The sequence below is a fragment of the Oratosquilla oratoria genome, unplaced genomic scaffold, assembly GCF_046742065.1.
Source record: "Oratosquilla oratoria isolate Oo_2021 unplaced genomic scaffold, ASM4674206v1 SCAFFOLD132, whole genome shotgun sequence".
Taxonomy (NCBI): domain Eukaryota; kingdom Metazoa; phylum Arthropoda; class Malacostraca; order Stomatopoda; family Squillidae; genus Oratosquilla; species Oratosquilla oratoria.
Genome location: NW_027467488.1, coordinates 79947 through 94281, shown reverse-complemented (window position 1 = coordinate 94281; position 14335 = coordinate 79947). Strand labels below are relative to the sequence as shown.

Here is a 14335-nt window from a genome sequence, read left to right as displayed (position 1 = left end):
AAACAAGCTGAGGACCCCCTCACATGTGTTCCCCCCAGGATATATATATTATATATATATATATATATATATATAATGTACGCACTGTTTCATAATATCAACAGTCATGGAAAGCTGTAAATAAATACTTTAACTGAGAATTAAGTGTAACTCCATCTTTAATTGGCAATTCTGATAATATCAAAACATAAGACAATAATTCAAATGTGTAATCCAAAGATAAGTGTTCAAATACAGCCATGAAATTCCCTTGAATAACATTTCCAGAAATTCCCTCTCCCTCTTTCTCACCAATATAAGATGTCTTTTGTTCACATTATTAATGTGAAGGATGGGCCTGCCTCCCAGTGCACAACTTCTCTATCCTGGGATGGATGGATGAGAGGCATACTCTTAGGTCATCTTCCACATGCATCTGAGCCCTGTACTTGGTTTTCATGGCTGTCAGAGCTGAGAAAGATGCCTCGCAGAGATAAGTAGTGGGAAATGGAAGCAAAACCTTCCAAGCTGCAGCAAAGAGTTCAGGATATTCCTCTCTGATAGAAGCCCAAAAGTCTATGTGTGTACATTGACGGAATCGGATCCTCTGGCTCCCATCGCATGACAGCTCCAACAGTTCTTCCTCTGCCTTTGCACTGAGACCACGTGCTGATGAACTGGCAACAAAAGGATCCCGAACCCAATCCCAGGCATCGGTGTCGATATCAGTGAAGTAGGAATTGAAATGTTCACTCAGTGCAGTAAGATGACCGTAGATCTGATTTCTTACCAACTCAGCTGATAGTTTGTTTGTGTCCAAAAACTCTGTGAGTTGTGGGAACATGTCTGTGATCCCATTCAAGACTCGCATTCTCCAGATCTCAGTTTTCCCCCTAAAGGCCTAGATTTTATCGCTGACCTCCAAGACAGAGGCATAGCCACCTTGCATGGATAAATTGAGCTCGTTCATTATATTGAACATGTCGGCAAGATAGGCAAGCTGGGCTACCCACCTTGGGTCAGAAAGAAGCATTGCAGTGGGGGGCTTGGCATCTTTCAGAAAGTCACACAGCTCGGTACGCAGTTCAAACACCCGCTGTAAAACTTTCCCACGGGAGAGCCATCGTACCTCAGGGTGGAACAGTAGTGTGTCATGTCCTGCACCCATTTCATTGCAGAGCTGAGAAAACAACCAAGACTGTAGTGGCCTTGACTTCACATAGTGAACTACGTCATGCACAACAGTGCTAAGAACAGAGTGTAAGTCAGGTGCCATGTCTTTCGAGGCAAGAGCCTCCCTATGCAGCATACAGTGTGTGGCTACGATCTGCGGATTCATCCTCTTTATCCTTGCAACCACCCCACTCTTGCAGCCAGTCATAGCAGCTGCGCCATCGGTGCAGACAGCAATGCAGTTTTCCCAATTCAGCTTTGTTTCTGTCATGAAATTGTCAAGTATATTGAATATTTGCTCACCTGTTGTTTGTCCAGGCACCATTTTACAGAACAAAAAATCCTCAACAAAGTGTCCATTCCATGGATAACGAACAAACACAATGAGCTGGACGCAATTCAACACGTCAGTGGACTCGTCGAGTTGAATTGAGAAAGGGCACGCTCGCAATCTTGTCACAAGTTGCGATTTTATGTCACAGGACATATCTTCAATCCTTCTTCTCACTGTATCATTTGAAAGCGGTGTACATTTGAGAGTACTTGCGGCCTCTTTTCCGATCATCACCTCGCAAATCTCTACCGCTGCGGGGAGCACCAGTTCCTCCCCGATTGTGTGGGGCTTCTTGCTTCTGGCTATCCTCTGCGCTGTCAGGTAGGAGGCTCGCTGTGCCTTTTGAGGAATGGTGGTGAATCCTGTCATCATAGTTTGTTGTTGGTGGTACACCTCTCTCTTGCGCTCAAAAAAGGACTTGCTTTTCTGAGCACAATCCGGATGTTTCGTTTCAAGGTGTCTCCTCAGTTTAGAAGGCTTCATAGCATCGTTAGAAAGCACCTGCAGGCAGATTACGCACTTTGGTTTCCCGTCCTTGTTTTCGATGAAGCCGAATTTAATATAGCTATCGTCATATTTCCTCACTTTTCCTGATGATTTCGATGGTTCACCGAGTTCACTCGTAACGCTGGATGCCGGTCGTTTTACAAACTATTCCATGATGACACCTACCAAAGGTACACCAGGCTGCTGTCACTATGAATCACTGTTGATACTACCATGCACATGCACAGCTATCTCCTACTCACGCATCTGAAAGGATATAGATATAGTACTGTTAAATATAGATATACCCCTAGTTCTCACAAAAGGGGGACATACACAAACAAAATAATAGTTAATAAAAACATAATTACATAAATAATCTATACACAAAGATAATAAAAATGTCTTTTTTACCCAACAACTCGTGATACACTCCTGACGACCACTGGACGTACACTGCCAGTGGTTGACATTCCATCAGTGTTGCCAGATGGCTGTCATGGAAATCGGCTGCATCCACCGATAAATTCGTTAAATTTTGCGGACCCCCTGTCAAAGTGCCACGGACCCCACTTTGAGAACCCCTGTCCTAGATGACGGGTCATCCCTGCACCCTGGACACAGCACACACCCTAAAAGATGGCTGGCCATTTATCTGGCAGGCAGAAATGCTTATGTGTCATATGATGGCCAATCATCGCACACCAGAAACATTAAGAATGGAGTACCACAGGGCTCAGTTCTATTCCCCACACTCTTTATTCTATACATGCATGATATACTTACACCAGACACCTCGGAAATACAAATCTCTTCCTATGCAGACGACATAACAATCACAATAATACAGCCATACCTTAATACACTCAACACATGGTTTATTACAAAAATACTCAAAATAGCCCCAGCCAAATCCACAGCAACACTTTTCACCAACTGGACAAAAGAACACAAATACATTCCTCATCTCTATATGGTGTAACCTATGATATATCCATGTCATTTAAACAACACATCACAAACATAAAAAGTAAATGCACACCTAGACTCAATGCACTTAAATCAATTACTGAAACAACATTTGGACAAAACAAAGAAACTTACCTTAAAATAAACAATTCCATACACTCAGTGATGAATTATGCAAGTCCAGCAAGGGCACCTAATCTCAGTGAGACACACCTCAACACCCTTCAGACCATACAAAACATACATACATATACCAAGGCTTTTTCCCCCCTACTAGGGAGGTAGCCAAAAAGGAAAAGGCACAAAAATCATTCCCACCCATTCCATCCCCGAAAACACTCCACACCCCTCCACCCTCCCTCCCATCTTAGCACCTCCTAGATGATGGGTCATCCCTGCACCCTGTCCACTGCCCTGGGTCAGAAGCAGTGTCGCAAGACGCAGCACATCCACAGCAAGGCCGCTTCATTAAATCGGCGACCCCCCTCTCCGTCCCCCCTCTCCGTCCCCCCATATAAAGGAGAGGACGGGGAGAAATCCCTTCGGGCTGCATCAAAATTTTGCTCACCCCCCATCCCCCCGTCCATTCCACCTCATGCATCACAACACTTTCTATATACAACCATTCTCCATTCACCCCTGTCTTCTGTCCTCTCCCATCCTTCCTCAACAGACATTCCCCTCTTCCCCAAAGCCCCCTTCATCCCATCCATCCATCTCATCCTAGGACGTCCCCTCATGTTCACTCCCTCCACATCTGCCTTCCATACCTCCTTTACTAGTCTTTCTTCACTCATTCTTTCCATGTGTCCAAACCATCCTAATACTCTTTCATCAACCCTATCTCCCAACTCCCTTTCCACCCCTGTTCTCCTCCTCACCTGATTTCTCACTCTATCTAGCCTAGTAACCCCCATCATACTTCTCAGACACTTCATCTGAAACACATTCAAGCTCCTTCTCTCTTCCTCTCTTATGTTCCATGTTTCTGCTCCATACAGTGCTGTTGTCACAATCACTCCTTCATACAGTCTCCTCTTAGCATCCATTCCCAAATTTCTATTCCTCATTACTTTTTTTATTCCACCATACAAAACAAAGCATTAAAAACAATTACAGGCTGCACATATACAACACCTACAGACCACCTACACTATGAAACAAAAGTCCTCAAAGTCAAAGATCACCTTGACAAGAGAGACACACAAACACTTGCTGCAGCCTCCACAAACACAGCACACCCACTACACTATATAGCAGAACACACACACACACCAAGAAATATAAAAAAAAACACCCAAATATCTATATCACACAAATACTCTCTTCTCTTCCTCCAAAACCACCAAATACCAGCCTCTGGAAACATATTCATGATCATATCACTCACTGCTCCATTAACACACTAAAGGACGACACACTGCTACATGCCAGACCCCCTGATAGCCATCCCTCTGAATCCTCTCTCCCACGAAAGGACACAGTCCACCTGACCAGACTGCGGTGCAGCCACCACCCAGCCCTTCTAAGCTACCAGAAGAGGCTGGATGACTGCATTGTGGATAAATGCCCAGGATGTAACACTTCACCCCATACTATTCTAGTATATTTCGTTTTATGGAAAGGAGATGTAGAAGTTAAAAGTGACGACCAGCGTTCTTCTTTTCAAGGGGATCCCACTACTCAAAAAAATAATAATAATAATGATAATAATGAATAAATATAATAAATAAACAAATGAATAAAAGTAAATTACCAATAATCCCTTTTATAACCAAACTAAGTTAATGTGTTACCATGATAGGCAGAAAAATATTAACTTTAAAGGTATATTGGTAACATGCATTGTTATTTATTTGGCTTTACATGGAAATTCTATTCATATAACCAGGACGGATATTATTTTTACTCGTTAATATTTACTAAAGTTTTCTATATGTAAAAGACCCAGACAACATGGAAATTTACTCGATCTGTTGATCACTAGCCATGAGAGTATGACAATTGTCGATATAGAAGTTGGTGAAACCACTGCAAATAGTGATCACAACATAGATTCAAATTGCTAAAGTACTTGTGTACCATGTATTGGTATAATAGTTGTATTTACCTATTTGTATTTTATGGAATGAGAGCTATGCTCGTTGTAACCCATTTTTTTATCTCTCTGCATCCAGTTCTTAAAATCTTGTATAGTTTTGGCACTCACTGTTTCCCCATTTAGTTTGTTCCAGACATCAGTCCGTGTGGGAAGCTATTCTTTTTCAAATATCTTCTGTAACTGCTTCTTTAGCTTCTTTTCATGTCCTGTTTCTCTTGTCCCATTTTAATAAGTTGTCTAGAATTTCCTCCCTTTCATAATTCTGTAGATAATTAAATCACCTCATTCTCTTCTCTGTTCCAGTGTTGATAGATGTAACTTATCCAATCTTTGTTCATATGTCAAAATTAAAAGTGTAGGTGCCATTTTTGTTGCTGCTCTTTTTTTTTTTTTCTTCTTTTTTTTTTCTTTCTTTCTTTTTTTCTTTCTTTACTAGGTGCCCATAGTGTCGCAGCATACTTTAATTTAGGTCTTATCAATGTAATTAATATTTTCTCCATTTCTTCATCCATGTAGTCAAAGGCCACTCTCATTGATCTTATAAGTTTAAAGTTTCTCCAACTAGTTTATTGACATGTTTATCAGGTGTCAAGTCACTAGAGATAATTACTCCTAGGTCCCTTTCGGAGTCGACTTGTTTGACTTCCTTAGTACCAATTTTATATTGACCCGATATACTATTTTTGCTTTTTCCAAATTCCATTGTACTGCATTTCTTAATGTTAAAGTTCACTTCACACTTCTGACTCCATTTCCATATTTTATCCAGGTCTACTTATAGCAATCTGCAGTCTTCTTCTGTGCTTGCTCTCTTAAGTAATTTGGCATCATCAGCAAAGAGGTTCACGTAATACCTCACTCCCTCATCCATATCATTTATATAAATGGGAAACATTAAAGGAGCCAATACAGAGCCCTGTGGGATGCCACTTATCATATCTTCCCAGTTCGAGTTCTTGTCTCTAATTACAACTCTCACTTTTCTCCCACTCGAGAAATCTCTCATCCATTCCAGTAGCTTACCTTGTATTCCTCCTATTATTTCAATTTTTCTTATTAGCTTTTTATGTGGTACTTTGTCAAAAGCCTTCTGCAAGTCTAAGAAGGCACAATCAGCCCAGCCATCTCTTTCTTGTATTATTTCTATTAATCTTGAGTACATACATACCAAGGCTTTTTACCCCTTACCAGGGAGGTAGCCAAAAAGGAAAAGGCATAAAATCATTCCCACCCATTCCATCCCCGAAAACACTCCACACCCCTCCACCCTCCCTCTCATCTTAGCACCTCCTAGATGACGGGTCATCCCTGCACCCTGTCCACTGCCCTGGGTCAGAAGCAGTGTCGCAAGACACAGCACATCCACAGCAAGGCCGCTTCATTAAATCGGCGACCCCCCCCTCTCCGTCCCCCCATATAAAAGAGAGGACGGGGAGAAATCCCTTCGGGCTGCGTCAAAATTTTTGCTCACACACACTACCTCACCCCCCATTCCCCCGTCCATTCCACCTCATGCATCACAACATCTTCCATATACAACCATTCTCCATTCACCCCTGTCTTCTGTCCTCTCCCATCCTTCCTCAACAGACATTCCCCTCTTCCCCAAAGCACCCTTCACCCCATCCATCCATCTCATCCTAGGACGTCCCCTCATGTTCACTCCCTCCACATCTGCCTTCCATACCTCCTTTACTAGTCTTTCTTCACTCATTCTTTCCATGTGTCCAAACCATCCTAATACTCTTTCATCCACCCTATCTCCCAACTCCCTTTCCACCCCTGTTCTCCTCCTCACCACCTGATTTCTCACTCTATCTAGCCTAGTACCCCCCATCATACTTCTCAGACACTTATCTGAAACACATTCAAGCTCCTTCTCTCTTCCTCTCTTATGTTCCATGTTTCTGCTCCATACAGTGCTGTTGGCACAATCACTCCTTCATACAGTCTCCTCTTAGCATCCATTCCCAAATTTCTATTCCTCATTACACTTTTTAAACCACCAAGGCATTTACTCGCTTCTCTCAATCTACATTCGACCTCCACCTTCACTCCACCTTTTCCTGCCACATTTGCACCCAAGTGTCTAAAACTATCCACTTCCTCCAGTTGCTCCCCCTTAATGCTCACTTCCAGATTACTGCCACTTCCAGCCCTTGTACATCTCATCACCTTACTTTTACCCACATTATCTTCAGCTTCCTTCTATCACACACTCTCCCAAACTGTCACCAACTTCCTCAATCCCTCCTCCGATCCTGCCACAAGCGCAGTGTCGTCTGCAAACAACAGCTGGCTCACCTCCCACTTTTCTCCATTTTCCTTAACCATCTCCAATCCCTGACCCACTACCCTTGCATTCACCTCTTGCACCACTCCATCCATGTATAAGTTGAACAGCCAGGGTGACATAACGCATCCTTGACGAAGTCCCACCTTTACTTCAAACCACTCACTCTCTCCATTTCTAATCCTGACACAAGCTCTACTACTCTCATAAAAACTCTTGACAGCTCCCAAAAGCTTTCCTCCTATCCCGTATATCTGCATAACCTCCCACAGTGCCTTTCTGTCTACCCTGTCATAAGCCTTTTCCAGATCCATAAAGGCCAAGAAAACATCCTTCCCCTTTCCTATAGCTTTCTCACATATGTCTTACCACAAATATCTGATGTACACAACCTCTACCTGTCCTAAACCCACACTGTTCCTCACCAATTACTCCCTCTGTTCCTCTCCTAATCCTCTCAATCAAGATCCTCCCATAAGCCTTCCCAACTACACTTAACAAGCTACAAGTACAGGGAAAAGAAAAGAGAAGTAAAGAAAAAGGTAAAGGAGGCAAAGAGGAGAGCAGATGTAAAATGGGGTAAGAGTATGACAGAAAATTTTGAAAGTAATAAAAAGATGTTTTGGAAAGAAATTAAGAGAGGAAGAGGAGGCGAATCAAGTAGAGAAGAAAAGGTAAAAGGTGCAGATGGAGAGATGATATTGGAGGAGAAGGCAGTAAGGGGAAGATGGGCAGAATATTTTAGGGAGTTGCTTAATGTGAAGGAGGATAGGGAGGGAAAGATAGCTGCAGTGGGAAATGCTAAGAAATTAATCTTGAGTAAAACCATATTAAGTGTGTGATACACAATCTTCCACTTCTAAAGCCAAATTGTTTAGGGTTTAGTATTTTATTCTCTTCCAAGTGTTTGATCCATTTGTTCCTAATAACCTTTTCACATATTTTTGCTACTGTGCTTGTAAGGGATACCGGTCTGAAGTTTGTAGGATTTTCTTTGTTTCCTCCTTTATATATTGGTACAATGTTTGCATTTTCCAATCTTGTAGTACCTTTCCTTCTTTGAGTGAGAAATCTATTATCTTGTATAATTTGTCCGTTAGTTTAGCTGTACACTCTTTCAATATCCAATTTGCAATTCCATCCGGTCCATGTGATTTCCTAACATCTAGGTTTTATATTTTGTCTCATTTCTTTCTGTGTGACCCTTAATTTCTTTCTTTCATTTTGGGGATATTTCTCGTTGTCCATCTTCCCAAATTTGTGAGTTTTCAATTGTAAAAACAGACCTGAAATGTCTGATTGATCATAACTTAAGCCATTTCTATGTCATCTATATATTCTTTATCTCTTTCACGCAGTTTCACTATTTTGTGTTTGTCTTTTAATTTATCATTTACATATCTGTAAAGGAGTTTTCAACAAAATGAAATACAATTTATACATATATATACAAAATTTTTACAAAATTACTTGTTGAAAAGGGAGAACATGAAGCAAAGCTTATGGGGAATTGCTCTCCCTTTATGGAAAGAATTATTTCTATTTTATATATTTATTTTTGTTACATGTTAGTATGATATATATATATATATATATATATATATATATATATATATATATATATATATATATGTATATATATATATATATATGTATATATATATATGTATATATATATTTGCAGTGAGATGTGACATGATGCCTGCTAACTCCGACCTCACTTAGGAATCGGGGTCACGTGTGAGCATCGCATCTACTGGGGGTCAGGTGAGAGGTCAAGTCGATTGTTGACATGATGATAATTGCTTACTGTGCGGATGCGGGTCACTGTCACCTGCAGGAACAAGAAAAAAAGAGTGGCAGACTTGGTTGATCCTTCCATTTGTCTATTATATCTTTCTCGTAGTTCCTTTTTTTTTTTTTTTTTTTTTTTTCCCTGCCTATATTCACATATTCGTTTCTAAGTTTTATGTGTTTATTACACATGTACGAGCTGTCCATTAGTTTTACATGAACTAGTGTATTAGTACTATTGTACCAGTAAACTTATACTAATATACCAGTGCTAGTGTAACAATACTAGTGTACTTGTACTAATATACTAGTACTAATGTAGTAGTACTAGTACTAGCATTAGTAACTGTTACTAGTGTATTAGTACTAGTGTACTATTATCAGTGAACTGCTACGAGTGTACTAGGGTATTAGTACTAGTGTTCTCGTGTATTAATACTGGTAAACTAATTTTCTTGAATACTTGTATTAGTTAAACATTATGATTTACCAGTGTACTAGAACTAGTATATTAGTGTACTAATATAGTAGTGCTAGTGCACATGTACTAGTGTTTTAGTACATCATACATATACCATGGCTTTTTCCCCCTTACAAGGGAGGTAGCCAAAAAGGGAAAGGCATAAAATCATTCCCACCCATTTCATCCCTGAATACACTCCACACCCCTCCCACCCTCCCTCTTATCTGAGCACCTCCTGGATGACGGGTCATCCCTGCACCTTGCCCACTGCCCTAGGTCAGAAGCAGTGTCGCAAGACACAGCACATCCACAGCAAGGCCGCTTCATTAAATCGGCGACCCCCCCTCTCCGTCCCCCCTTGCATAAAAGGAGAGGATGGGGAGAAATCCCTTCGGTGTGCATCAACTTTTGCTCACACATACTACCTCACCCGCCATCCCGCCCATTCCACCTCATACAATCACAACACCATCCATATACAACCATTCTCCATTCACCCCTGTCTTCTGTCCTCTCCCGTCCTTCCTCAACAGACATTCCCCTCTTCCCCAAAGCCCCCTTCACCCCATCCATCCACCTCATCCTAGGACGTCCCCTCATGTTCACTCCCTCCACATCTGCCTTCCATACCTCTTTTACTAGTCTTTCTTCACTCATTTTTTCCATGTGTCCAAACCATCCTAATACTCTTTCATCAACCCTATCTCCCAGCTCCTTTTCCACCCCTGTTCTCCTCCTCACCTCCTCATTTCTCACCCTATCTAGCCTAGTAACCCCCACCATAATTCTCAGACACTTCATCTCAAACACCTTTGAACTCCTTCTCTCTTCTCTTATGTTCCACGTTTCTGCCCCATACAGTGCTGTTGGCCCAATCACTCCTTCATACAGTCTCCTCTTCGCATCCATTCCCAAATGTCTATTCCTCATTACACTCTTTAATCCACCAAGGCATTTACTTCTCTCAATCTACATTCTACCTCCACCTTCACTCCACCTTTTCCTGCCACATTTGCACCCAAATATCTAAAACTCTCCACTTCCTCCAGTTGCTCTCCCTTAAAGGGGTATGCGACACCTGGAGGTCATTTTCTAAAATATTTAGAGTAAAGAGCTGAAACTTCTCAGGTAAATAGGTATCCATATTGCCTACATTTTAGGTGAAGCAGAATGATGTATGTACACATGTACACATGTACGTATACCAGTAGCGACATTTAAAAGTGCACAGCACCATAATACGTGGACCAATTTGTTTTATATTTTGGCTATGATTAGTCAGTAGGCACACCTAGGGCCGGTCATTGAGTAATTGAACAATTTCCTTTATACTTTTGCATACAGGCATTTCAATTTTAATGGCTGGCAAAAATCGTGAAAAATACAATTTTTTTGCTCTTGTTTCCATTATTACTCCGAACTCTTTCATCCTATTCAAAATATTCGAACGATCGGCCCTAGCAGTTACTAAAAGTAATATTCCCTGTAAGTTTCATCTAAATCTAATGTATATTAGATTTTTTATGATTAAAAAAAAATAGAAAAATATCGAACGGAGATATGGCAACTTGAAATATGAATATATCTGTAACTTGCTTATAGTTTCACCAATTTGACTGATTTTTTCATGGCTTAATTCGTATTATATAATAAGTAAGTACAGTAAAAATTATCAACATATTTTAATTATAAGTACTTTAAATACTGAAAAACTAAAGTATAAGTATGTCACAGTAGTGACGACGCACAGACGACAACATCATATAATTTGCTTTTTTGCACCTTTGGCGGTTTCTTCATATGAAACCTCTCTGCTGGGGGTCTTCAGGGTATCTAAATCATTGGAAAGAGGTTTATTTTCCAGTAGTGGGCGCCTTCTCTTTCCTCATCAGATTCCCCTCGCCAATCTATGTTGGTAGGGCACCCCCTCCAGCATCATATGATGTCCCTTCTTCTTTCTTCTTCCTGTATAGCCTTGATCTTTTTCCTCTTGCTTTCTTCTTTAGATTTAATCTTCCTCTTTGAATTGTTTAGTCTAATGTTGTCTTTTACCTCTGTCACCGTCACAGAGGTGCAGGTGAGGGCGGTGGTGGAGTGAGAGGTGGTGAGATCTTTAGTCATCTTTGACTGCTTGCCATCTTTAACTGCTGTTTTTTGTCATTGTGATGTTCTTTTGTTCTTTTTGCTACCCATGATGACTGTACTAAAGAGTAATATGTACTAGCTAAAGTAATAGATTGCAATGAGAGCTCATGAGACATGCGTACTTCCCTTTTCAGAGCTAGTCGGTAACTAACGCTTAGTTTCGCACAAAGTTGGCGAAATATTCTCCCTCCACCTTCCTCCCTTCCCCTCCACAATCGTATTGGCCGTTGATACACTGGGCGAGTGTAAATTCAATCAAATTTCAACGTTATTCGCTGCGCCTGAAGGTCCTAAGTGGCACGCCTCCTTCTAGTGTGGGTTGCGCCTTTAAATCTGTCCCTTTAATCCTCGCCCAGGACCTTTAAATTGCGCGCGGCTGGAAAATTATTTGTCGGGATTTGTTTCTAAGTGGTATACGAACATTTTGAACACAGTTTTGAAAAATGCCATATCTTGACCAAATTCACCCCCCCCCAGGTGTCGCGTACCCCCTTAATGCTCAATTCCAGTTTACTGCCACTTTCACCCCTTGTACATCTCATCACCTTACTTTACCCACATTTATCTTTAGCTTTCTTCTATCACATACTCTCCCAAACTCTGCCACCAACTTCCTCAATCCCTCTTCCGATCCTGCCACAAGCGCAGTGTCGTCCGCAAACAACAGCTGGCTCACCTCCCACTTTTCTCCATTTTCTTTAACCATCTCCAATCCCTTTCCCACTACCCTTGCATTCACCTCTCGCACCACCCCATACATGTATAAGTTGAACAGCCAGGGCGACAAAAACAAGCAAGGCTGTCCCCAAAGTCCGTGTGACGGATGAAGAGATTGCTGCCATTGGTCGCATTAACATTCAGTACTTCAAAATTCCTCCAGCATTAGAACCTATCATCTACAATCCACTGGTTCGCACGACAGAAGAGGATCCAACATCAGAGTTAGATATACTGTGGAAGACATCCTTACTTCTCCACTCTCCAAGGCCATCATGGTTTGGTATGATGCAGTTCCTGCATCGAGGTCAACAGCCAGGAAAAGCTTCTGTGACATTCCTTCCAATGATTGACCTTGATCCCAGTCAAGCTTCATGTATCTACTCTACAATGAAGTTTGTGTCTACCCAAGCTCAACTATACGACGTTCCTCCAGTCCTCACATTCGACCAACCCTTGTACTGGAAAGCTTTAACGATTATAATATAGGTCTCAATCAAATGACAGTGATCTCAAGTGCATAGTCCTCAGGCTTGGAGGATTTCACATGCAGATGAGCTTTCTTGGGAGCATAGGTCAGTTAATGGCAGGCTTGGGACTGCAAGAGTTGCTCAAAGTGGTATATGCTGGAAACACAGTGCCCCACATGATGACAGGCAAAGCTGTTTCCAGAGCAGTGCGGGGACATACGCTGGTAGATGCTGCACTGAACACCATTTTGGTTGCTGATGCCTACAATGTGCCTGTGCCAACCAAAGACATGGTTCAGGAACCACAAGTGGCAACTGCTGATACTGAGACAGATAATGTAGAACCACAAGATATTCCTTCAGATACAGTGACGACTGACATAACTACAGCAAGTGAAGTGTATGACAGAGCAATGTCCTCTTCCCTCTCAGTGGAAGAAGTTTGTTCTGCAAAAGTGTTGCAAAGAATCCAGACTGAACTTGACAACAAAAAGAATATGATGACTATGCCAACAGCAAAACTCTGGTTGCAGTATCTCAACATGGTGGACATCTTGCAGAAATTTATTAAAGCTGAAAGAACACGGAACTGGAGCTTACTCCTCCAATGTGTGCACGATATGCTTCCCTACCTTGCCGCTTCTGGACACCGACAGTATACAAAGTCTGCACATGTATACCTGCAAATGATGACCAAACTACCAAATACGCATCCGGATGTGTATAAGAAGTTCCAAGAGGGATACCACGTTGTGCGGCACAGTGATAGATACTGGGCAGGGCTCTCCACAGATCTGATCATCGAACAGGTTTTGATGAGAAATATAAAGACGCATGGGGGTCTAACTCGAGGAAAAGGGATGACAGAGACTCGGCGCTTACTGTGGGTCCTATCCATGCCAGCATGCGCAAACATCAACGATGCAATGCAGAAGTTCAGCGGGGTCTCCTACGAAACCAGCGACCAGCACAAAGATATTTCGAAGGCTAGACAGGCCAGAGATGTCAAGGACACCCTTGATCTTATCAGCTATCTGAAGGAAAGAGGTCCATTCAAGGAGAATACCTCACTTCACAACATTGCTAATGGCATGGCCGCTCAGGACGGAGTCAATGTTGACCAAGCAAAAGAAATTGGAGACAAGATTCTTGTGAGCATGGCAGGGAAATAATCTGTGGAAGAATTCACCTTCCGAAAAGCCGATGAAGCAATGACACTTGCATCCAGATCAACTGTCAAAGTCAGAGGGGAATCTGTAGTAGTGGATCCACAATTGGTGTTCCAGCGACTGGTAATTGTAGGTGAACGGTGCGAAGACTTGTCAACGTTATTTAAGTTCAAACTCTGTAGCCACCCTCCTGCCTTATTTGACTCGTCATCCCTTCCCTTGCAGGCCAATAAGGCAGTCCT

General features: G+C 41.8%; 3 protein-coding genes across 6 annotated transcripts in view; 1 reads left to right on the top strand and 2 right to left on the bottom strand.

Annotated features, from left to right (window-relative positions):
• LOC143022649 (uncharacterized) overlaps positions 1-14335 on the top strand; it is a 47333-nt gene that overhangs the window by 21837 nt on the left and 11161 nt on the right. For 2 of the 4 annotated variants that reach the window (XM_076180970.1, XM_076180968.1), the window contains one exon: positions 9020-9102. The exons of the other annotated variants lie outside the window; for them this stretch is intronic. The gene's annotated coding sequence lies outside the window, so the exon portion shown is untranslated. The remainder of the gene's footprint in view (positions 1-9019; positions 9103-14335) is intronic. 4 annotated transcript variants of the gene reach the window in all.
• Positions 320-850, bottom strand: LOC143022653 (protein FAM200A-like). The gene has a single exon (XM_076180976.1). It carries the CDS (start codon positions 848-850, stop codon positions 320-322), a length of 531 nt encoding a protein of 176 aa, XP_076037091.1.
• On the bottom strand, positions 881-12830 carry LOC143022652 (zinc finger BED domain-containing protein 5-like). Its single transcript, XM_076180975.1, has 4 exons — positions 12708-12830; positions 9146-9169; positions 2236-2239; positions 881-2076 (listed from the first exon to the last, which is right to left on the bottom strand). Exons 1-4 carry the CDS (start codon positions 12828-12830, stop codon positions 881-883), a joined length of 1347 nt encoding a protein of 448 aa, XP_076037090.1.

Coding starts and splice junctions, on each gene's coding strand:
- LOC143022652 (XM_076180975.1), bottom strand. CDS start 12,830: ATGAAGCTTGACTGGGATCAAGGTCAATCATTGGAAGGAATGTCACAG. Junction 9,170..12,707: donor TGGCCTTGGAGAGTGGAGAA/GTAAGGATGTCT, acceptor TTGTTCCTGCAG/GTGACAGTGACCCGCATCCG.
- LOC143022653 (XM_076180976.1), bottom strand. CDS start 850: ATGCGAGTCTTGAATGGGATCACAGACATGTTCCCACAACTCACAGAG.